General features: G+C 42.1%; 1 protein-coding gene across 1 annotated transcript; it reads right to left on the bottom strand.

The window, feature by feature from the left end:
* Positions 1–18,370: 18,370 nt before the first annotated feature.
* tmem174 (transmembrane protein 174) lies at positions 18,371–21,021 on the bottom strand. The gene is made up of 2 exons (XM_047569147.1): positions 20,213–21,021; positions 18,371–19,135 (listed from the first exon to the last, which is right to left on the bottom strand). The coding sequence occupies exons 1-2, from the start codon at positions 20,869–20,871 to the stop codon at positions 19,021–19,023; spliced, it is 774 nt and encodes a 257-aa protein (XP_047425103.1). The 5' UTR covers positions 20,872–21,021; the 3' UTR covers positions 18,371–19,020.
* Positions 21,022–25,785: the final 4,764 nt, after the last annotated feature.

The following is a 25,785-nucleotide window of genomic DNA, read 5'->3' as shown; positions in this document are numbered from 1 at the left end:
TCTTGGTGCAGAAAACGAAGCTCTTGACGGCAACGAGTCGCTCCGTAGTAGGTGACATTTTGATCTTTTTATTTTATTGTGTTTATTCCTTGAGTTTGAATTATTATTTTTTTATTATCTTATTTATAAATTTTTTGGAATAATCATGTGTTGTCAGTTCTAATTTCACCGTACACACAAGAAAAAAAACCTTTACCGTAGGGTTTCTATGTCTTTTATGAGGCGTAAACCTCATGTGTATTTGTGTCAAATACAAGTTGATGTGTGAGAAACAGATGTTCAATTGTTAAGAAGTATTGAGATGCATAATTGTATCTGTAAAATTGGTCGAGGCTGTTGTTCTGACGCGGAACACAGGACATTCAAGCTTCTCCTTCCTTTATTTTATTATTTTTTTAGCGGTTTTATTTTGAAAGTGCACCAATTTTTGCATTTTATTCATTTACTTTTATTTTGAGAAAACATTAAACATTATATCTTAATGAATTTGACTTGACAGTCACATGCAGCTGCCTTAATATATACATTAGATCATAGGTCATTAACAGGGGGCCCACAGACGTACTGCAGGGGGAGTTGCAAAATCTTTGGTTGATTAGACATTTTTTATATATTTTTTTTAGTCTCCCCTGACAAATTTAAAGTCCTTTAAATACACATTAACAGATTTTAGCAAAGGGATAAGGGATAGCTTAATGTTCAATGCAAAATGATAGTAATAATGTATATTTATAAATAGCACTAAGCCGAGTTTAATGTAAAACACATATAGTAGGTAGGGGGTCCCTACTTAATTGACTCTAATCTCTAATAACTGGATCTCTTTAAAATTTAGCTGAATACCCCTGATCTATAAAAACGATGACGAGAATGACGCTTTTGTCAGTGCAAAACAACAATTTGAGAAGATCCAGATGCAACACGGGCTGTAAATTCTTCTACTTCAGAAGCTGTTCTTCAAATATTTTATGATGTTTCTGAGATACACGCTCAGAAATAAACTCCAGAACATCACCCAGGCAAGAAAGAAAAGAACGAGTGGTGTCATTCATTCTGGACTCCAAATGTGAAGAAGAGGAAATGCATTTCAGAGCCAGAATACGACACAGCTGTGCTTCCCAACCGTATCTCCATCTGATATAAACTAAAGAACTCAACAAGTCTGTTGAATTAGGTCATGGAAAGCTCCTAAAGTCAAATGATTTTATTGAATAGTCATCATCGCGTAGTCAGACTTTCATGTATAAACCATAAAATTATTTATTAATTACATTAACAAGACGGATGAAAGGTGTTCAGATCGTCTTCATCCAAACAGCAGCAACAACTGCTGCTATGTAAATAATTCAAGCAGGACCATCCAGAAACCAACCAACCAACCCCCCCGAAACAAGAGACATGTGTTGTCGAAGCAACACACAACAGAGCCGTGCGTCTACCCCCGAGGACAGTGAAAGCATCATCACTTGTGTTAAATCTGCAGACGGCGTTCAATCCGCTGCAGAAGCTCGGAAGCATCAATAATCACAGCCACGCGAAACAATAGGAAGCTATATCAAATTAATCACATTCGGCAGATGAATGTTGTGTATTACATTCGGATTTAGAGAGATTTTGAGTTGTTCAGCAGCGGCTGGTCCGATGCCAAAGACTCAGACTGTACAGTTATTAGATTACTATAAACCTCTGCAAAGTTTATAATGTTGAAAAACATTTACATTGATTAATTATTTTTCTATTCATTATTATTTTCCCCGCTGTGGGATAAATTAAAGGATTATCACATCATATCAATTGCATCGTATCACTTGTATCGTATCGATCGTATCGTATCGATTGTATCGTATCGTTTCGCATTGCATCATGTTGCATCTTGTCTTACCTAGTTTATTTTTTTTTATTTAATTTTATTTAATAAAACCTAATGCAACATTAACTGGTCTAACCTAAAATATATGCATGTTAAAATTTAAATGACATAAAAGTTGCAGAACAGTTTGGATTGCCTTGGTGTTCTTAATAAAGTGAACACTGAGTTTTACCTTTAACTTCAAATAAGCCGTTTCACATTATTTTTCAAGTAGTAAAAGTTAAAAAAAAAAACAAACAAACAAACAAAACATCCATGCAAACTTGCATGCACGTCGTTCGCGTAATCAATCCCAACATGTATGAATCTCAATCAGTTCGAAATAAATCAGCGGATTTTTATTGACGGTTATCGTGTTTGTAATTTCCTCCTCCTCGTCTCCACTGTAACTTTGAACGCGTCGCTACAAAGAAAGCCGTAATTAAAAGGACATGCCGGAGGAGGCTTCTTGAACGACTGAACAATAAAGCGGCAGTAAAAGGAGGCCTCGGGCTCGCTGACAGTCTAATGAATATCTGCAACCATGAAGGATCCAATATTGGCATATTGTTAGTGGCAGATTTACAAGAAGACCATACTGTCTGGGATGAATTTAACTGTCTCTGCTTCATCTCATCGATGACAGTACAATGTGGCGCATTACATTCTAATAAAATACCAACTTCAAAACTAATTTTCTTATATTTGTGGATATTGCTCAATATATTTGGGTCTGAAACGGCCTATTGAAAATGTTTTTATTTTGGAAATAACCAAAGAATTTGAGCTTTTAAAAGTGCTGCGTGTGTTAAAACTTGTCTTCTCTACATCTGATAATGATCAGAATGTTTTCCCTAAAATTGGTATTCAGCATGGGAATAGAACTCTTGATTTCCTGGAGGAGTGTGAACACCATGAGACCTCTGAAGAGTATCAGTTTCCTTTGTATATTTCACGTCTTATCATGCTTCAGCTCTCAGCAGTGATTGCTGCGACAGGCTGAAAGGTGAACTTTAAGATGTCGCCGCTGACGCAAGCTTTTGGAAGGGAAAGTGGCAACTAGCTTCTCTTTCATCCTGAATGATTCCTCTACTTATCACTTAAATGTGTCCGCAGTCTTTAATCTGCTGGCAAACGCACAAAAGATCCTCACATGTGGGTTTGGAGCATGTGGGCTTTTAATATGATCAGAGACTATCACAATGTCGCCTAACCCCATGAACTTTTGAGCTCCCAGCTACATTTTCCCTTGTGTTTCCTAGGGCAACATATCATGTGTGCAGCATATTCTGATCATGCTTGTTCCAACGCTCCAACACACATATTCAGTGCTTACATGATGCCTAGCTACAATCCAAGATGAAACATTATTTTAGTATTATTTGTGAGAAACCAGGAAGCTATTTCCAGACTCGAACTACAAACTTCACAGCCACATCGTCAACTGGGAATTTGGAAAGATGAAGTTTCTTGAAGATGAAAATCACACTTCTTATAGCACTGTATATCGCGATGCTAACATGCTAATTCATGCTGAAGACAAACAAACTAAAGCTGAGAGGAGTGACTTTAGTTTTGCATTGTGTAGATATGAACTGTACCAGATTAAATGTTGCGGCAAGTTATAAGAAGTGATTCTGATGATGGCATAAAAGCTTGTACCAAATATGTAGCAATATGTCAAGCTGTTTTTGGGACGCATTGGTCACGAATGTGAACCTGTGAGTCAATCTCATCATGAAAACCATCTGTACCAAGTTTGGGCCAATTCATCTGGTAGATATAAAGTTTTATCTTTGGAGGAAGGACAAATATTTGACCTGATGGTGGCGCTAGAGGAAAGAACAGCGGAACTGATGGTGGCATAAAAGCTTGTACCAAATATGTAGCAATATGTCAAGCTGTTTTTGGGACGCATTAGTCACAAATGTGAACCTATGAGTCAACCTCATCATGAAAACCATCTGTACCAAGTTTGGGCCAATTCATCTGGTAAATCTAGAGTTTTATCTTCGGAGAAATGACACATCTTTGACCTGATGGTGGTGCTACAGGAAAGAACAGTGAACCACCAAATTTGGCACGATTCGTCCTCTTGGCGCCATGAGCATCTGCACCAAATTTCATGCCAATCCAACCACTGAAGCTGCAGCTTTAGTGGCTTCAATGATGCGGGTCTACATCAATAGTGTCTGTCATGTCGGTGGCTTTGCTCAAATTGTCTATACCTGTGACAAGGTAAACACAACCTCATCAGAGAATGGACATGGGCCATGAATGTTGAATGTTGTTAGTGGGGGGCCTTTGGGTCCTATGTGTTGAAAGGAGGGGCCTCTGTGGATCAGCCCATAGATAATTGATCAGTTTGGGATCTAGTGAATTTGGAGGTCAGGTCACCTTCTTAACTGTTTTTTTGTCTGTGTCATTGATGACTGCTGCCACCAAGGAGTGTCATTGCTATGAGATGGGGGTGTCTAGTCTGGTCTAAGTGAGTACTTAGACCAGACTAACATCCACATGAATGAATGCCAGGTCCAAAACTTTCCCAGCAGAACTGAATGAGTCACAAGATGGTCAGCGTTATTTACTTCTCCTGTCAGTGGTCATAATGTTATGGCTAATTGGTATATGTAAGTGTCTGCACATATTTTTGACTTCAGGGTGGTTGAATCAGGCCTCACATGCATGTAGTAGGTGTTCATTTGTGCTTTTTTTTTATTTCCAGAGCTTTGTTTCTGGGTGTGTTTCATTTCAAAGCTCAGGCAAAGGAAACCTAAAACTTGGGAAAAGCTGACAAAACATACCGATGCCAGGTGGTTAATGGGCTGGGAGAAATGACCAGTTGACCAGCATCATAGTCGACCCCATTCTGATCTGCCCCCCCTTCACCGGCCGACCTCCATCTGCTAGATATTACACCTAGAAAGTCTTCTGTTTGTCCAACAAATGTAACAGATGGGTGGTCTCGAGATAACTCGCTGGCCCGTTGTGTCGCTAAATGATGCTTCACCTTATGTTCTCCCCGTATTTTTGCCTCGGGTTTTAAAATCAGGAATAAAGTACGATCCCAGGCAGGCGCTCGCATCTTGTTCATTACTTCACGGTGCACCCACTGATGCCATTTTGCGAGTAGGACGCGGCGGATGGATCTTTTATCTCCTTTCAAACCACCACTGCAACTCTTTAATCACCCGGTTACACCCAGATGCCCAAAAAGAAGACACAAAAAGAAGAGTTTGTCCGATTCAAAAAGAAAATCTCCGCTCTGGGAGACAAGTTGTGAAAGTTCCAGGTGTCAGGGGTGAGAGGTTGAAGGTCCTGGTAGTGTGGGTGGCTCTGATGGAGCTCTGTTAGCAGTTAATGAGGGCTGAACAGACACACTGATCACCCCTTGTAATTTGCAGGGGGCTAATCGCTGAATATTCCCTTTGACAAGAGAGATTACACACAGAGCCTAGGGGTGGACAATGGAGATTTGCCATGTAATGTCTCCGCTATAGACTGGGGACACAAAAAAGGAGTGGATCAGGCTGTAGGAGCAAGGAATTAGAGGAGGGGAAGGCAGGGGGGCTGGACGTGACACCGGCCAAGATGTGCCACCTTTGGGACAATGTGAAGATGTGGGGAAGAGGGGGGGTTGTAAAGGTGGAAGACATAACAAGACAAAGCTGGGAATCACATGGGTCAGTTATGACCTTAGACCATGTGTGTGGGGTTTTATGATTGGGCAAAATGAGCTAAGAATGCTCTGTTTACTCTTGTTTCATGCTTTAAAACAGCTATAACCAACACGGAGTCCTTTAGCTCTACGGATGCTAATGGCGTCTTCGTATTTCAGGCAAAGAGTAAATCCCTTGTCCTCCATCAAACACGGATAACAAAATATAACCCCAAGATATTTAGCTGAAAAGTTCCTGAAACAAATCAAGAACCTCTAATACAAAACACAGTTACAAAATGACAGTTAAAATACAGACAAGAGACAAATAAAAGAAATATAGACAAGATTTACGAGCATATTATAAAAAACAAGTGGATATTGTGGAGTCGGCCTCATTCGACAACATATTCCATGGAAAGGGTGCAGAGGAGGCAAAAGCCCCTTTTTTTTCACCCCAGTTCAGTATATGCAAATGGACGCTGCAATCTGAGCGAAAATTGGATTTAAATTTATTAGGTCACCGCAAACGCAGCTCGAAAACAATCTTCGCGTTGCTCGGACACGTTAGCATCGCACATTTAGCTTCTTTGCTCCCAAGTGACCAAAAGAATCAATTATTTGGAATTTAATTGGGATTCAAATGAAGATTTTTATTCTTTTTTTTTTTTTGCATTTTTGCTGTTTCCTCCTAAGTGTCTGTCAACCAGTTGCTCTGTGAATGCCATGTAGTCTCCGTACGGAAAAACCCGTGGGGAAGGACTTAGGTCCTGAGTCCATCAAGCACATGGAAAGCTCATAACTCAATGAGGCTGAACTCTCTTTAATGGTTTTCAGTGACACAGATGACTTTTACAGGCAGAACGAAAGTCCACACCACTCCTGCATGTGTGAATATAACCATACATACTTATCCTGGTGGTCTGGGTAATGTACTTTACATGTAGAGGTTTATATTAGAATATGACCGAGTACAGTGTCGAGATCGGCTTCAGGTTCAGCTGTTAAATCGCGTATGGGTCAGCTTCCACTCTATCTTTGGTGTGTTTTATTGCGCAGTGGGTCATGGGTATTTTGTTACTTCTATATTGCACAATCCTTTCTGTGATTTCAAGCAAGCTGAAACAAGATACAAATTATGGAGCACGTCTTACCATGATGATAGCTTACCACCATCTTGTGCAGATGCATGAATTTATCTGCATGCTTCCAACTCTGTCTTCTCCTCTCCACAACTTCTCTGGCCTCTGGCAGACGGGACCCCTCAAGTCAGATGAGTTGTGCTCGAGGTTTCTTGCAGAAGTGATGTTCGATACCACTGGTTTCCTCTCCAATCTGATGCACTGATCCGATGCCGTGCAAATACACTTAATGTGTCTGGTAAATCTAAAAAAAAAAAAAAAGTCATCACTGCATAAGGAATAAAAGACATCAGAGTAATTTATTTACTTTAAAGTGTATGATTAGCATATGAGGTAGCGGCCTCATTTACTCCTACATGACCTCGAATGATTGAAGTATCAAAAGTATCCATATTTTTATTTGAGAATCGATTTTAGAGCATAAAGACGTGGTATCAGAAGTATCGATATTTCAGTATGCAGTTACCGTGGCCTTCATGCTTGCTCTTCTTAAAGTGTCTTGAGATCATTTGGATTTGTTAGATGGATGCTAGGGCGGCACAGTGGCTCGGTGGTTAGCGCTGATGCCTCCCAGCGAGCGTGGGTTCTCACCGGGCGCTCCGGCTTCCTCCCACCTCCAAAGACATGCTCGTTAGGCTAATTGGTGACTCTAAATTGACCCTAGGTGTGCGTGTGAGTGTGAATGGTTGTTTGTCTCTGTGTTAGGCCGATGCCAGCTGGGATAGGCTCCAGCAACCCTCACAACCCTAGTGAGGATTCAGCCGTATGGAAGACGAGATGAGATAGATGCTATAGGAATAAAACTGAACTGAAACTGGAAATAAAATCACCAGATTTCTAAAGATATGTCATAATCTGACTTTCTTCTCTGTTCATAGGTTGCATTTTAAGAAACAACAGTAACATGGGGATTATTTCATGGTATGCTATCATAAATGTGTAACAAAATAGAAAGTACCATAGCTAACTAATGAGATAATTAGCTGTAGCTCGTTACTTTGGCACAATTTGTTAAATTTGAGCATCAAACTTCAAATAAGCATAAATAAACAAGTTCCAGTTGTAAAATTTGATGAAGTTTTGTCCACTTTTGTCCCGTGATTGACTGTAGAATGAATCTGCTGAAATGTCCCCATACGAGGACGCAGGGTCTCGGGAGGTGAAGAAGTGTGAACCCAGCACTATATTCTTCATATGGCCCAAACTCTTTCAGTCCTGCACTCCGTTATCTACAGCTTCTTTAACTAAACTCGTCGCCTCCCCTTTTTGTTTTCTTCCTTGGCCCGACGTCCCTCGTGTCACTCATATTTGAGAGGTGCGGTTTTTTGTTTTGCCAAAACATCCTTTGGGTTTGGCATGCACTTTGAAACCAAAGGATGCGTGCAACATGTTGTACAAGCCTGTGAAGACGGACAGGATTTTTCTTGTTTTTTTTTTTTCTTTCTTTCTTCCCTTCCTTGTCCTTTTAAAAGGCGAGGACCACCAAAGATGTCGGCCTCAGACGCAAATTTATCACAATCTCAGGGATGAGCCCGTTGGCCCCGACGTCGGCTGCGTGTTTCCGTTCCTCTCCGCTGGAGTTTGCGTGCGCTCGCATTTACCTTCAAGTCTCCCGCTCGGATCCCAGAGGATCAGGGACGGTCATGGGAATCTGAAGCTGTGCATTGAATGCAAACTCCCAGTGGCAGCCTGATGAGGCTCAGGACGGTGTAATTTGCGAAGCTGTGTCATTGGGACTTCAGGGGGAAACATTACTGTTTCACGCACACAGTATCAGGCTGGACGAGCACCGAAGAGGTAAAGGTGAAGCTCCTGACTGAGGTGCCTTGATTTAAACAGCTGACGTTTTGGAAGCCCAGCGCATATAAAAGCCTGCCATCAACACATATAATCTCTTAGCTGAGCCCATTGAAAGCTGGGTCCCAGGGGTTAATTCTCCCATCACTCCACGTTTGAATCAACTCCTGACTCACATTGAGATGAAAGCCACAGAGTCCCGGGACCGAGCCCGGACTCCGAAGGCCCCCCTGATCCTGGACGACTGGAGCGGATTATTGCATGTTCGTCTCGTCGGACCTCCATCGGGACAGGGAAACTGAAAAGAAAAACAATAATTAGAGATAATTGCTTGTGTCCAAACACGAGCGTTAAAGCCCTCCTCCCTCCCATCTCCTTTCGTAGTATGTGAGGTGGAATGAAAGGGACACCCCCCTGTTTTGACAGCTGGGCAGGCGAACATAATTTGTGACAGCTGAACTGAAACGTCTTTAACCGCAGGGAGAGACGCAGCGAGAGAAGGGTTCGAGCTGAGAGGAGGGAGGAAAGATCAGACAGCCAAGTTCTGCCCTAAAGAAAGGAAGAAGATGTCAGCGGAGAGAGAAGGGGAGGAAAGAGAATTTGTTGGGAGGGGGGGTGGGATTCCAGCAGAAATGGATGAGGGAGGTTAAAGGGGGGGGGGAATTAGTCACACGCCATAAACTTTGAATTTGAAATAGCCCACGAAATAAAGAATAAAGAAAAGACGGCGTGACGCGAAATGCAAGTGGAAAAGAGGAGCGTTTAAACAACAGGGCTCGGCTGAACATGGTGTCATGCCAGCTTTGACACATTGGGTTAATTTGCTGCTCCCTGGAGTTGACCCCTGAACTTCAGGGTGGGGGTGGGATGGGTGGGGGGGGACACGGGGTCGAATAGAACTCAGAGTGAGACAGCCAAAATCATGTCAGTCTGTGAAGCCGGGTCACGGGTCACCGCCGAGATTCTCTGTATATAGGCCAAAACAAGGACCATATGTGGACGGAAACGCGTCTGAAACAAAAATAAGTCTCGATTTTTTTTTTTTCCGCTGCAAACCGGCCGCTTTCTCTCGCCTCCTTCTCTTCCTTCTCCTTCTCCTCCTCCCCAGAAACAACCCGACCCACCGCAGACTTTTCCGCCCTAATTCAATAAAGTCGTAAATACCCGGCGCAACGGCGAATTGACACAACGCTGGCTGCGTGCCCTTTAAATTGTCAGTGACAGAAGTTTTCCCAGAGGTGAAATATTAATACAAACACGGGATTTCTTTTCCAAAATACACGGCTCCCAAATTCTCCCATGTTTACTTTTCTCCTTGCTCCTAATTTCTGTTAGTGTGAAATGTTATACTTACTGTTGTATTTACTGACAGGGGCGGTGGTGGAGGGTGGGGTAAAGGGGGGTGGAAACCTGGGGGACCTGGGAGAGAGATCTTAACGGGGGCATCGTTTAAAGCCAAATAAGTGACTCTCTGTCCTTTTCATATTCGCTTCATGCAGCCGGGAAAAGCTCCTTTTTCTACCATCTGGGGATCTGGAGCAAATCTCTGATTGATCACCGTTTGAACAGTAAATAAACACACCATTAATAATTTTAACTGTTTGCTTTGCTTTTTTTTTTTTTTGTGCGACTCTATCAAATAATAATGAGGAAAAAAATATTTAAAAAAAATAAAAATCCCCCAAAGCATAACATGGCGTCTGTTCAGTGCTGCTGTAATCAGTGAGAAAATAACCAAGACATGAACACAGGCTTTATGTAAAGTGAACTTGTGAGGATCAGGGAAGTTGTTAGTGCAACTTTTCTGCAGCAGCTCGTCGCATTTGCACTCATGCAGCCTATGCACGGGTCTGTTTGCATCTTCCCTACCTGTAATTTCTTTTTCTATCTAGTAACAGCATGTATATTAATCACCTGAATTCAAAATGTCCACCTTATATTAGTTATATTAGAATATTAGTTATTCTAAAAATGAGTTGCAATGACATTTATACATCACAATACTTATTAAATAGTGATACATTACATTAAATATTATATAATAATAAAATTTAATCACAGAAAAGAGGATTTGTCACAATATATAACACATAACACAAGACATTTATATAAATTTGGCGAGAAACTAGTAATTTGCAGTTATTGTAAAGCGACTTTGGTAATAAATAAATGCAGTACGTTACTCCCTAAGTCAAAGCGTCCCTGGTAATAATATATCGCCAGGAACGAGATGCAGCTGTGCTTGTTAAACTGTGCCACATTAACATCGATTTATGGCCGATCTAAAGTGCACACGCGGCCCGTATTTACTACTGTTTGTCCGTTTCTGTTTTCGAGAGAGTCTCGTCCCCGCTGTGAGGCGCTCAGGGAGGAGAATTTATCAGCTCTGTTTGTCACACGGTTTGTTTGTCCATCCATAAACAACCGTAACGTTAGCTTGGGACCGGGTGAAACGCTGCTCAGAGCAACTGTTGTTTTTTGTTTTTTTTGTTTTTTTTAAATGTGCAGCAGTTCTACTTGAAAACACGGTTTTAAGAACAGATTTTTAAATAAAGTAGAAGATGACTTGTTGGATATAATGTTGAATAGCAGAGCATTGTTCATACAGATGTAATGATGGCATCACATCAATAGTTACACATGTAAATGTGATGGTGTGAATGCATCCAAATCCACACTTACAGGTTTCATCCACGTCAACCTGTGACACACTACCTCATAATAACCTCATAAAGTCTGTCTGTAGAGGAGTTACTTTCTGGCCTTTTTCTTCTTTTCTTTTTCAGCATCATCATCATGAGCTAGCTTTCCTCTTAGCAGCGAGCTTGTTAGCCTCTGACTTTTCTTTTCTCTCCGAACATGATTTTGTGGTAGAGCTGCTTTCAAGACATCATATTTGGTGACAATGATGTTTAATAATTAACACTTTTCTCTGCACTTTCTTTGGTTTAAGTCATAGGTTTGCAGGGTCGCAAAATCTTTGGTTGACTGGACATTTTTTATACATTCTTCCCCCCACAAATTTAAATTTCTTTAAATACACATTGACATGAATCCAACATATTTTATATTTTATTAAAGGGAAAAGAGATTAATACTGAATGCAAAATGCTAATAATAATGTATATTTATAAGTAGCACGAAGCCAAGTTTAATATAAAATACATATAGTAGGTAGGGGGTTCCTATTTAATCTCTCTGTCAGTTTGGTTGTCCTTGGCCTCTGTGTTCTAGTGATCACTGGGAAGTCAAGAAAACATGTAGGTAATATATTTATTGACAATATTTAAGCCCCAAAACAAAGGCTTCAAGTTTATACAGAACGGCAACAGGTGGTCTAGGGAATAGCAAAAAAAAAATTAAAAAATGCATAAATAGAAAAGAAATGTTCGATTCAAAGAGAAAGTTGAAAACCAAACCAGAAACCAACCAAAAAGCTCAGTTTAACTATGTTGATACCACTACTAACTATTATAATACAATATATTTTTATATTATTGCACCATATTCTATTATTTTATATCAATATACAATTTGATGGATGAAACAGAACAAAAAGAAGAACGGGTTCGACTGCGGCGCTTCTTATTTTCCACGTAGCCCCCGTGGGCGTGCGTCGTTTCACACAGAGACACTTCACCACGCAGCAACGTTTGCCTTAATTCACCTGAAACCATGAAATCATCCCACATCTGAAATCCATCCCAGTCACTGATGCAAAGATGTCATTTTAAAGCCTCGTGCACGCGGAAGTAATACAAAACTCACAGGAGCCGAACTCTTATCACGTACACGACGACAGATTAATCGCAGAGCTCTTTTTTTCCCCCCGTGTCCTCCCGAGCACCGAGCCTCGGAGAAGGCACACGTAATTACACTCACACACACACACACACACACACACACTGCGGTTGCCCTCATAACATACTGTATATGGCAATTTCCAATAAGCTGACCTTGCTGTGCTCTTTCTGAATGAGCTGAACACCTGCTGTCTGAGGTGAGCCCAGGAGGGAGTTGGGTCGTAAATAAAAACGTGATGGGGAACTTATTACAGGGAGATATAGAGAGGAAGGGAGGGAGAAGGGGAGGGGTGGCTTCGTAGTGGCGTACAGTCAATAAAAAAGAGAAATGGACGTGATAGTTTTTTGCCGCGGTAGCTCTGAAAAAGTCCTCTCGGCGCGCTTTTAAAAAGTGTGAGAGTGTGTTTTTCCCAGCCACTTTAAGCCGAGCAGGTTTGTGTGTGTGTGTGTGTGTGTGTGTGTGTATGTGTGTGTGTGTGCACACGTTACATGGAGAATTGTGTGTTCATGAAGATTAGTATGTAAACAAGTTAGTATGCTGAGGAGATCTGCAAATCATTTCCTGTGGGGCTGATTATTTATCAGATCTCCTTGAGGTTTAGATCTTCATGCAAACATGCGTGTATATATATGTGTGTGTGTGGTGGGGGGGGGGGGGGGGGGGGGGGGGGGGGTGTGTGTGTGTGTGGTGTGGGTGTGTGTGTGTGTGTGTGTGCTAAAAAAAAAAAAAAAAATAGACTTCCCTGCAATTTAAGTATACAATTAACTGTTAATCTGCATTTTTCAACACCACCAGAAGTAGAGCAATAAAACAAAAAAGTGTGAGGGCTTTTATTTTGAAAGTGACAAACCAGTGACATTTCTGCAGAGCTGCCGCTGCAGCAGCAGCAGCAACAGCAGCAGCAGCAGCGAAAATCCCAAACCCCTGGATGCACATGTGCGGTGTCTGCGCTGGGTGCATGTGCGCCTCCGGCCTCCAGCCTCCAGCCTCCAGCCTCCACCCTACCTTCCACGCACAGACACAGACCTGCTCGCTGGGTGGTGACACTGCTGGCGAGCGAACTAAAAGCTGCAAACGACAAAAGCTGGAACAACAGGAAGATAATTCACATTTGATTGGTTTCACGTGTTCTTCATAAACAACAAAGTTTTCCTGTGCCTCCAGCGTGTTTTCCTGCAAACATGGAATCCATTTGTCCCCCCCACCACCACCACCACCACCACCACCACCCACCCCCACCCTCCGTCTCCATGCCCTGTAGTTGCACAGGCTCCTACGTAGCAACACACACACACACACACACAGAGGGAAATGAAAGCAGAGCGAGCCCACCACTGTGGCACTGGGATCTTTTGATATACAGTCAGGAACTTATTTTGAAAACAGCCACTTTAAAACTGCTAAAAATAGCCAAAAAAATGCGAGTGAGGTTCGGCCAGATCTGCTCCTACAGTCAAAATAACTAGAAATATCCCGTCCGGACATTGTGTTACTTTAATGGCGTTTGAGTAGGAGATCTGCCTCGAATGTAGGGAGTCACTCTCATGTATGTGCACACTCATACTGGGGATTTAAAGGGTGGATTTGATTTATTTATTTATTTATTTATTTTTTGTCGTGAACTTAAGCTTTATTTCACTAGATCTGTCTGAGATTTCTTCACAAATGAAGCTGAAGTGAGATTTATGAAGGAGATATTTTGGATATCGCTTTGCGTAATTGGGTAAATAGGCAAGAAAATGTGTAATTTGAAATAAAATCTATTGTTGCAGTCAAAATAACAAGATATATCACGTCAGGAGCTGTTATGACACCATCCACTCGAAGACCGAAACGCTTTTTCTCAAATACTTTGGTTTTATTTGTGCAAATCTATCCGAGATGAATGTCAAAGGGAAGCGAACTGAACTTTTACTTCTTAAAATCAATTGATGGTGACATCTTTCAGCGCTTTGCATGACTGAGATCAACAGTGGTTAATTCTGACAGTGTTTAACTTGGAACAAAAAGCTCCTTATTGCTCAAAGTGCATCAAAAATAACATGTAATAAGATATGTCTTGTAAAGTCAAGATCTCAAATATAAAGTGTATCACACACACACACATGCACGCAGGACATTTAAAGGGGACATCCACTAAAAAGACAAGAAGACATGTTGAATGAATGAAAGTGTATTTGAACACTCATTCTCCTCTATGTTAAATCTATATATAATATGATAACTTATAAAGTAGTAATTTTTATATATGACATATAATAAAGCATATAACGTATATATATATATATATATATATATATATATATATATATATATATATATATATATATATACGCATACACACTTACACCTATACACATTCACAAACTACACACATAACTACATTTTGCTTTTTACATTATTTCTGCTGTTTTGGACTGAACTATGTCTGTGAGTTTTAACAGTTTTGACTCTAATGGTATTAGAGTTTATTTTATTTGTGCAGATCTGTATCAGATTTCACACATACAGAGAAATGCCAACAAGAATCATTGAAGACATGTTTAGATATTGATTGACACAGGCTCAAAAGTGAAAAAAAAAAAGGGAACTAGTTGCAGTTTTACATGAGCAGAACTGTCTGTTTTTTCTACACAAAGTAAACTGAGCTTTGGTTACAATAAAAATCTTAAGATAAGATAAGATGGTGACATTAAAGTGTTACAGCGAGGAACAACAGTGCAATAATAGAAAAAACAGAATCAGCTAAGAAAAGAAAAACTGTACAAAAGTAAATATGTTAAGCTACGAAAATTATTTACATATTGCATCAGGTTTAAATAGCTAAACAAACAGTTTGAGAAAAAACAACAACTAGTGTTAATTAAGGGTTTAAGTGGTGTAATTCTGAATACACATAATGAGAAAATAAACATTAAATAGTTGCACCAAATACTAGATATGTGCATAATAAGGTCAAAAGTTAAAAAACAAAACAAAAAAAAACTAATTGGGAGATGCTGCTTGAATAAGATGAGATGAGAAGAATTCAATAAAAGGAGCTTGTGTTACTTCGGTGCCACAATAATAGACAATCTGACTCTCACCCACGTTTGCATGCACACATTTGAAAATGCTGAATCCACCACTAGATTTTATTTGTGCGGATCTGTTGGAGATTTAATGGTGTTACTATATCATTTAGGATTATAGTGTCAAAAGAAGTGAAGAATAGCTGGGAAACCTTTGGGTAATGTTAAGTATGAACATTATTGGGAATTAATTAAAGTGCAATCAGATTAAGAAGAAGTTCTGTAAATGACTATTTTAGACAGAAAAACATATTTTCTCACGTGCTTCGGTTTAATTTGTGCAGATACGTCTGATTTTTCCTCACAGAGGCTGAGTTTTGTCCGTAGGAGGAAACAAATCTTAAAGTGACTCAATGGGGACATCTTCAGATATCAGCTTTATATAATAGTTTAAGAAGCATTAGTGTCTGAGTGAGAGGAGGAAAGCTTTAATAACACTAGAACAAAACATTTCAATGCATTTTAATTCAGCGGATGATTCATAAATTAACTATGAATGGAGAAAAGTTTGGGGTGGTGCATGCAAACGTTTGCACGGGAAGATTTCCTCTGAGGTGCAGCGTAAACATGACTAAATTGTGAGAAAGGGAATAAACAGTATATGATGTGTTATGATACCATGTGTCAGTGGGAGTGAAGGAAGATTTGAACAAACTTGGAGATGGAAACGGGAACAAAATGGGATGTTAGGAGGCTCAATTGACTCTTTAACTGACAGCTTGAATAATTGCTGAGACAAACTGACTCTAAACATTTCCTCTGAGCGGTTTTTTTTTTCTTACAGTATCTAGACTGCAGCTTTTTGTCAGTTTAAAAAAAAAAAAAAAAAAAAGCTCCTCGCTGAGCGCAGTATATTTCAAATGAGCACAATGAGCTCAAGTTACAGTCCAAACACCAGCCTCAGCTGTTTGTGAGTTGCGGGGATCAAGCCCCTTCCTTTATTAGCGTGCGCCATATGGGAGTATGGCCGCAGCGCACAATGCAAACACAATGTCTCCGTCCACCGGTTTGCCAGCGCGCGGGCCAAGGTCAGCGCTAATTACTCCGCTCTGATCGTGATTTCCAGGGGATTATCTGACCCCTTTGGTATTTTTGATCTCAAAAGGAAAATGCCATCTCAGATGTAGTTTCCAAATCCGTCCGCAAATGTTTAGCTGGGAGCGCATGTGGTTTAAGTGAGAGGGCCTCCAGCTCAGGCCTCCTGCACAATCAAAGCACTTTAGTGGCCGCACAATACACACTGGCCCCGGAAGAAGAAAAAAAAAAAAAAAAACAAAAAGAAAAACGCGCTGTGCGTAAAAGTTGGTCCAGACAAGCAGGAATAAACAAATAAATAAATAAATTGAACGTACGAACAAGGCCAAACACCTGTTGCATGCAGAGAAAGTTTAAAATGTTACACTTTTTTTTTTTTTTTTTAGTTTGCACAAAAGTGTATCCATATTGTTACTGAACTCGTCGCATCAGTGCCAAATTAAATCAGCAAGCGCGGCATTTTTTTTTGTAAATGACTGTAAATAACCGACTGTTTGCCTTTCAAAGTTCTCCAGCTGGACCCAATAAAGCGGTTTCCCTCGTTATTAACCTCAAAATTACTGATAATAGTCCATTCAGAACATTCAAAACTCATATCACGACTAATGGCGGGGTTTTCTTGGCGAATATTTTCACTCCCTTTCTTTCTTTTCCGCCTCTCTTTTTATGACGGAGTTGTTATCGTTCAGCGTGTTCCGTAATACTTTCATAAATCGTCTCCAATTCTCCAGAATGGTGAAATAATAGGCCTTGTCGGCCACCCGCATTTTACAGTGCTGTAAAAATAATGAAAGTCATATTGCGCTGCGGTTTCAGATCTGCTCGAGCAAACGGCACAAGTTTGAAGGAGGTCCTGGGATGTTTTCTAAATTGCTGTGAATTTTCATTTTTTTTTTTTTTTTTTTTTTTTTTACATTACTTTTTTTTTTTTTTTTTTTCTGGAAAGTTTTGTTCGCTGGTGCCCAAAGGAGAACACGGGGGAACAGATTTGAGCAACCGAGGGGGAAACTGTGTCAGAAAAATATGTTCATGTTCATGTTGTTATCTCGATATTTCCAGAGTTTCTAACCAGAGTGTGTTAAATTAAAAGTAGATCAAATCAGTTAAACCTGTTTTTTTGTTTGTTTTATTTTCCTGCTGCTGAGATTCAGTGAGTGACGAGAGACTTTAATAGTTCATTTATTATTTCATCGAAAGTTTTTTCACTTTGTGACCAACGTTTCAATTGGAACTGGCCCGTAGAGAAAACTTTAATAAAACTTAAGTTTTATTAAAATTTTAAACTAAATTAAGTGTGTAAAGATTTTTTTTTTTATTTTTTTTTTAGAATTATATATATATATATAAACTATTTCGCCAATTTATTTATTTATTTATTGTGTTGGTTGTTTATTGACATCTTTATGTTCTTGTTTTTTTTAAGGCATCGTTAGCCCACCCTATAAGGCTGTCAGTCGTTGTCTGCACACACACACACACAAGTTTTATTTATTATTTAAGTCAATGAAGTGTCCCGTAAAGAGGAACATCCACGGAGCGCTGCTCTAAGGGAGCGTGTCGTCTGCGCAGTAGCAGCCTTCATCACGTAATTGATCAAAAGGAGAAGAAAAAGACAAGACACACACGTGTAGACACATTTAAGATGAAACATGAATAAGCAAATATTAAACAGAAACCATAAAGCGGATGAAAGACGAGATATAAAGCTGCAGAACAGTCAGTTTAATTTAATAATTTAATTTCATTTACATATTATTATTATCATTAATAGTAGTAGTAGTAGTAGTTTGCACCCTCCTTGGCCCAGTAGCCACCTGACCTGACCCTGTGAATGAAAGTGCATTGATTTCCTCAGTGTTTCTGCCCCCGTGTGGTGCACTGACACTCGTGTTGATCCTGCAAACAAAACCCACCCTCAGCCTCCTCACTAACCTCCTCTCTAACCACAGGACACATGGAGCTGAACGATCCTGCAGAAAACATCCAAACCTCTGCTTGCCCAGTGTCTAATGTGTTCTTTTTTTTTTTTTTTTTGTTCCTTTTTATTGTTGTTCAGTAGAAGTTGTACTGGTCCTGCGTTCGCCGCCTTCTGAGGCTGCAAGTTCAGATTTTTCATGGTTTTCCTCAGACATCACTGGCAAACACGAGCAATATGCAAACAATTATAACCAAACTGAAAATGAACATTATCTTTTTTTTTTCTTTTTCTCTTTTGATGTGAAGTTTCTCCAGTGTAGAACAACAACCAAACAAAAAAAAAACAAAAAAAAAACAAAAAAAAAACATAAGTATCTCTGCTAAATTGTCTCCATGTTTGTTTCAGTCGATAGTGGCCGCCTGCGTTTCCCCCTGCCAACATTTTAATGGGCATGTGCGGCGGTTTGTGCAGCTTTTTGGGAGACAATGTGTGTTTCTTAAGCCGAATATAAATGTAGTATTTCTAAGTTTCCAAAAAGCCCTCGGAGTGAGCTGGGGTTCTTCATAAATCTCCATTTAATGAGGTTTTTCTTGCCGGGAGCCTCATCTTTAGTGGATTTTATGACTTCATACTTAATTATTATGGCAGGTATACGTGTAAACAGCTGCGTGAGGGCAGTTAAACGTAGAAGCTATCCAAATGAAACAGGTTCAGTTTTGCATTTCTAACAAGTCTCGGGTACGCATTCATGTTGGACCGTGCTTGTGAAACGAGGGGTAGATGTCTTCGTACGCAGGTGGACGTGAGCAGGTGGAGCCGCCCCCGTCCCTCCGTCCTCTGTCCTCTTCCGTATTCTGTGTGCTATTGGAAATCAAAGGCAGACAACTCGTCTCAGGCAAGCAAGAGAAGACCTGGCCAACATCCAAAATGTTTACAGGCCCAATTGGTTGCGCTTAAAGCCCATTGCCCCCTTTAAAAGAAAACACTGAGGTCGAGCAATTTCTCCCTTGATCCTTCCTCTATTTGGCGTTAACCCCTGGAAACGAACTAGAAACAGGTCAGAAGTTGTGACGCCGCGAGAGCAGAGCCCGTTGAGCCCCGAGCACGAGTTCACATGACAGCAGTTTATAGTTATCCCAGGTTAACTGTATTATCCCCGCTGTCTGTTTTTATTAAAGTGAATTGCTTTCCTGGAAACCTGCTGGGAGTAATTGCCTAAAGACAATAAAAGAAAGTGAAAACTTGTAACTTTCCACTAATGGAGCGCGGCTCTGTGTTTAGCAGGACGTCCGAGGGTCTGATGATATCTGATTGGATTTCAAATTAGTGGGCAGAAATCTTTTTCTTTTTCTTTTTTTCTTTTTTTACGCCAACGCATAATGTAATGTTTTTCCACAGCTCTCGGTTTCGGAACAGGTGAGAAAATATGACGACTTAAAAAAAAAAAGTTCCTTTAGAAGGCCTTTGATAGGATGTTAGCCCCCCAGATGATGAGCTATTTCGGTTCCCAAAGTCTCCGTTTCGTTTACTTTGTGAAAAAATAAAAAAATAAAAGAAGAAATAGGCTCAGAGGATATTGTATGTGGCGCATTAGTCACGCGACGGTAATTTACACGAATCAACAAAAATGTGCGGCCTGTTGTAGAGACGTTAATTGCGCCATAATTGTCTGAGAGCGGAGCGACGGCCAAGAACACTCTGGTCTGAGTGAAAATTGACCTTGTGGTTAATACAAAAACTCTGGCACGTTGTGTCATTTTTAACGCACATAAATCTGATTCTGGATTAGCTCCGCTGGGTTTTTATCTGCTCTTGTGTCAACATACTGCAGTTAGGGTTAGGGATAGGGTTAAGGATTAGGGTTGGCAAAATAAAATACAAGTAATCCAAAATGTCTGCATGGTAAGGGTTAGGGTTAGGGTTAACCTTGTGTCCTACCTTCTTCTTCTTTGGTCTGTTTCCGTGCTGCCAGCTGAGTTCTCTTCTTCTGCTGCAAAAGCTGCGTTCTCCACACAAAACACAGCGTCATACGGAGGAGGGCCCGCAAGGTGGACCCCTCCGTGCATAGAGCTTACGGGACGACGCGCTTCCTGGTTTATGAAGTTATATGCAGGTGGAATGCACAGCATCCCCGTGGAGCTTTGCAGCACGACTGGCTGATTTATGCCGCAAAACAGAAACGGACCGTCCCTTGAGGTTTGTGGCCTCGCAGGTATCTCCGTAGCCGCCTCCTCGTCGTCCTCCTCGTCCTCCTCCTGCCGCTGAGCGCAGGGCCAGCAGGAGATGATGCAAAACTTGCAGACGCTGGTGAGGATGAAGGTGCCGCCGACCGAGATCAGGATGGGGCCCAGCAGCTGGGTCCACTCGAAGCCGAGGTTGCCCCGGTAGTGTTTCCAGCCTATGACGGTGAAGGTGACACCCACCAGGGCGAGGAGCGCTCCCGAGAGCAGCAGGGCGGCTCCGGTCTTCTCCCCGTCCAAAAAGCTGTCCGAGCGTCGAGGAGATGTCGTAAGAGTGCGATCGGGGTCCGCCCTGGGGCGTCTAGCGTCGTTGGCCTCTACTGTGGGCCAGAAACCTTGTTGTCCTAGATGGTGCATGAGTCCTCCGAACGTCACAACGTGTTCAGACGCTGCGGGCTACGCTGCTGCTCGCGGTTAAGTTGAACCGAACGAACACTGAGTAACTCTGAGGAATCTTTGCCGGCCACGAGGACAAGTTATAGGTTAACTTCACAAACTTGGCACAATTGGGAAGATTCTTTTCAGAGAAGACCTTTGGAACATGCAAAATAATCAAAGTGTGTTTATGAGTTACTCATACACTGATCAGCCATAACATTCCCACGGGTTGAGGGGAGGGGCCTCTATGGTGGATCATCCCACAGATACTTGATGAGTTTGGGATCTAGTGAATTTGGAGGCCAGGTCAACACCTTCTTCATGTTATTGTTTTTCAGTTGTGTGTGTGTCTGCGTCAGGTTGCAATTTCGGAGCACCAGTTCCTGGGTAATACAGGGACAAGTCAAGCAAGTTTCCCATTTAAACCTCAACTTCCCACCAGTCTATCAGAACTAAAGAAGCTACTCGGATGAGTGGCGAAACGTTGCCTTTCTTCGGACGACTGAGAACCTTTGCAGACATCCTGCTAGGGATGGTGGAGTGTCTGCTACATGTACTAATTAACATCCACATGAAGAAATGAATCCCAGGTCCAAAGGTTTCCCAGAGCTCATTGAAAGATCGTTGTCACAAGATGGTTAATATTATTTACTTCTCCTGTCTTGTGGCTGATTGTTGTGAATTCGGCTCACCAGCCTCCAGAGACTGTAACGTGCAGTATTAAGGCAATGAGCGCTACGTGTTAGCAGCCGGGAAACACTGGAAACTCCACCTTGTCGCATGTCATTTCACAGAGGCTCATCTCCTAACTGCGCTCGCCATGCAACGCGACTCATTGTGCAGCGGAGGTCGAACAATCAGTTTATGGCACGTGAGGAAGAGGAACTCCTTAAGTACACATCACGCTATACGTGTTGCAGCGAGATGCTAAATGAGCTGCACACACAGCAGAGACGGCACGCAGGCGAAGGAGCCTCGGCACACGACCGGCGTCAGCGTCTGCCGAGATAAAACCGGGCCGGGAAACCGACTCAGAACTCCATTTGCATGTGTATCTTTTTTTTTCTTCTTCATTAGTTTAATTCTTCCTTTTTATGGCTGAATGACAAAGCAAAAAATATCTATAAGTCTCCTTTTAATCATTCAGTCTGCAGCAAGTAGCCAGACATGTGTGCGCCACAGTGTCCATGAAAATTTAATCCTGAATGCAAACACAGTGACATGCAAACATGTTTTCCAGCTGAATTTCATAGCAGTCCGCTCCACTTCCCCCGGTGGACAGCTTGCGCTTGCCTACATTAAAGCACGTCTTCCACGGTGCTGCGTGGAACAAAGCCGCCAATCAGAAGGCGGGATAAGGCGCCGCTTAGGGCAAAGCTAGAACACAAAGGGAGATCTTTTTTTTTTTTGCAACTGACACACACTGATCGAATCTAACCTGGGTCTGTGTCCTTGAAGCATGTGTCTGTTTACCGCCGCCTCAGCTCATTTCACTCGGCCCTAATGAACGAAGGGACAGACACAAAGAATCCATACGAGCGCCGTGTTTAAAAGAACCTCCACGAATTTAAAGCCGCGCAGATCCTTTCAATTAGCAAACTCCAAATATTTATGGAGTGAACATTTCCTCTCTGGGAGGAAGGAAAGTTCCCTCTCTCTCTCTTTCTTTCTCTTTCTGTGTGTGTGTGTCTCTTCGGTTGAGTCACTCTGGGGATGTATTGATCCCCAGGGCTTATGCTCCATTTCCCTTCAGCCCTGGCGTCATCTTTTAAAAACATCCATACAGTATTCTGTCATTCTGGATCCGAGACGGCCTCGAAGTGGCAACGTGCACACGCTCAGGAATTGAATTACTCTTTTAAACAACGTGTGACGCGCCGCTGCCGCTCCCATTCCTGGGATAACCACTCATGATTCCCCCCTATTTCCCGTATCATCTAAAGTATCCTCAGCCTTCTTTTTGGAGTCCTTGTTCCTTCCTCCTTTACTTTTTTCCTCGTGCATCTGCGCGCAGTTTATCTTCATTCTCCGTAGGCCGGAGAGGACGCTACGCGCCGTGCACCTGTTTTAGCAGCGCGTAGACGTTGCTTGATGTCCTCCAGGACCCATATGCTCTGCATGTGTGTGCAACCTATCAAATTTTTTTATTTTCCAAACCGAGGCCCTGTGTGTGTCACGTTGCAGAGAGCTGGTTTTGCGAGGAACCGAAAAAAAAAAAGTTGGTGCGCGTAAATGAAACTGCAATGAATTGACACACACCGATCAGGCATAACATTATGACCACCTGAGGGTGTCCTAGTGGGGGCCCGTGGGTTGAGTGGAGGGGCCTCTGTAGATCTTCCCACAGATACTTGATCAGTTTGGGATCTATTGACTTTGGAGGCCAGGTCAACACCTTGTGCACCTTTTTTCTTTTTGTTTTAAACCGTTTTTTTGGTGGTCATAATGTTACGGCTGACCGGTGCGTGCTCTCCACGTGAGTGTGCTCTTATCTAATCTAATATCTCCATCACTGCCACGGCCGTCGCCTCGCTAAATTCTCCTCCTCCGCTAAAGAAAGAAGGACCTCCACGGGAATTAAGATGTGACCATTTCTCAGTCGTCGTCCCCCCCCCCCCCCTCCCCTCCATCTCCCCTCCCTCCTCCCCCCTCCCCCAGACGCACACATGCTTACTCTGACAAATAGCCTGTGACGTGCCTCTGCGAACATGGCACGAAAGGGTCCACTCCCTTTCCCCGGGGCTGATAAGGCGGTGGATTCTGTCACTGGACGGGACTCTAAAAGCAAACCTCCTCCTCCTCCGCCCCCCCTCCCGCATGAATCTGAGTCTAACTTCCACGGAGTCGTTACACCTTTCCAGCAGCGGTCAAGAAGAAGAAAAAAAAAAAAAAAGAGCATACGGCATGAGTAAACGGTAGTGTCTCTGTTGCTGTTTGCAGTTGCCAGGTAGCGAGCAGCAACATACACACAGTGCACGTCATTATCTTCGCCTGACCCCCGGGGGGCTTAATGCTTCACATGACTCAGCTTCTTAATGTGCAGAAGAAGCAGAAGGGCGGAGGGATGCATTGATTTAACTTCTTCCAGCGACTGACATGCAGTCGGAACATTTATTCCTGAAACGTTTTTTACGTTTTAAGTTCAGCTCGGGGTGTTATGCAATCCGCCGAGAAAACAGAAGGTCCCTCTACGCGGCATTTAACCGGAGAGAAATTGCGAGTTGTTATTTATCCCTCTGGAGAACATTTATAGACTAAATAGACGCAGACTGGCTGTTTCATCCCCTCCTGAGGCCTCTGTTGATTTTAATTACTGTATACACCGATCAGGCAGAACATTATGACCACCTTCCTAATATTGTGTGGGTCTCACTCGTGTCTCCAAAACAGCTGTGACTCATCAGAGAGTGGACGCGGGTCTTCTGAGGGCGTCCTGTGGTGTCTGCTAACAGGATGTCGTTAGTGGGGGGGTCCTTTGGGTCCCATGGGTTGAGTGGAGGGGCCTCTGTGGATCATCCCACAGACACTTGATCCAGTGAATGTGGAGGCCTTGTGCAGTTTTTCGTGTTTTTGTGAGTTGTTCCTAAATCAAATGAGTGTCATGGCTGTGGGGTGGGGGGTGTCTGGTCTGGTCTAGGTGGGTGCTACATGTCTAAGTAACATCCACATGAACGAATGCCAGCGTTAATGGTGTCTTCACAGATGTGCGTGTTACCCGTAGCATCACAGATACTGGCTATTTGCAGGCGTTTCTGGGCGTTGTTAACATGTGACTTTGCCTGGTCGAGCTTTAACTTGTAGTTGAGCTGCGTTGATTGGCAGTGGTTTTTTCTGAAGCATCCCTGAGCCCACGTGATGAAGTCAGTTTTTAACACACAGGTCACAGCGGTTCAGTGTTGGTTATTTTTGGCTGTTTTTGCTGCGTAGGTGCAGAGGTTTCTCCAGATTCTCTGAATTTTTTGTCGATATTATCAACTGTGGGCGATAAAATACCAAAATTCCAAAACGTGCTCACGACTGCGACTCCAGGGAGGCTCCTTTTATACTCGGTAATGATACTCACTTGTTTTAACATGTTCATCCGTGGACTGATCCTACCAGGTGTTTTTTTTGAGCATTTCCTAACTTTCCCAGTGTTTCGTTGGCCCTGTTCCAGCTTCTTTAGAAAAGCGTTGGAGTCATCAAATTCAAAATGAGTAAATATTATTGGATATTATTACTGGAATATAATTACCAGACACATTAGGGTGTATTTACACAAAGTATCGGCTCAGTATCGGCGATACCAGCCTGGTTCAGTTGTCGGTCTGAATTAAAGAACCAGCATGTCGGTTTTAATGGAATTTATTAGCTGATGTGTGATATAATTATTCAGAAATATCCTTTTATTAATTTAGAATCCCGGTTAAGTGTGTATCGTTTAGTTTTCATTAGCTACCACATCTAGTTGGTCCTCTTCCATGTTTCTCCATTAGCCCAGAAAAGAACAAACCAAACTCTGACACTAGAAAACGCCTTCAGTGCTTCTGCGTCCCTGAACCTTTCAAACTCGCCCGTTAACCTCTGTTATCAGACGCTTTGTTTTATTTTATTGTGCAACATATTCCACAGCTCTGAAGGTTGCGAAACCAAAGAAGGCGATGACCTGCTGCAAGGAGTTTCCTCCTCTCCTTTCATTTTTCACGTCAGATTTCTTAACGCTAAATTGTGTTCATATTTTGTTTTTTTGTTGCCACGGGGGGAAACAGTTGGCAGAGTGCTGCGTGCCGAATGGAAACTGTGACAGATATACCCTCGGATGGGAGTCTGACACGTTCAGGAGTTTGAGTTATTCTAAAGAGGTCTTCTGGGCTTTGGAGTTCGTCGCAGAGGCCGAGCAGAGGAATCCATATT

This window comes from Mugil cephalus, chromosome 19 (genome assembly GCF_022458985.1).
Source record: "Mugil cephalus isolate CIBA_MC_2020 chromosome 19, CIBA_Mcephalus_1.1, whole genome shotgun sequence".
NCBI lineage: Eukaryota > Metazoa > Chordata > Actinopteri > Mugiliformes > Mugilidae > Mugil > Mugil cephalus.
This window is presented reverse-complemented; position numbering and strand designations above follow the sequence as displayed.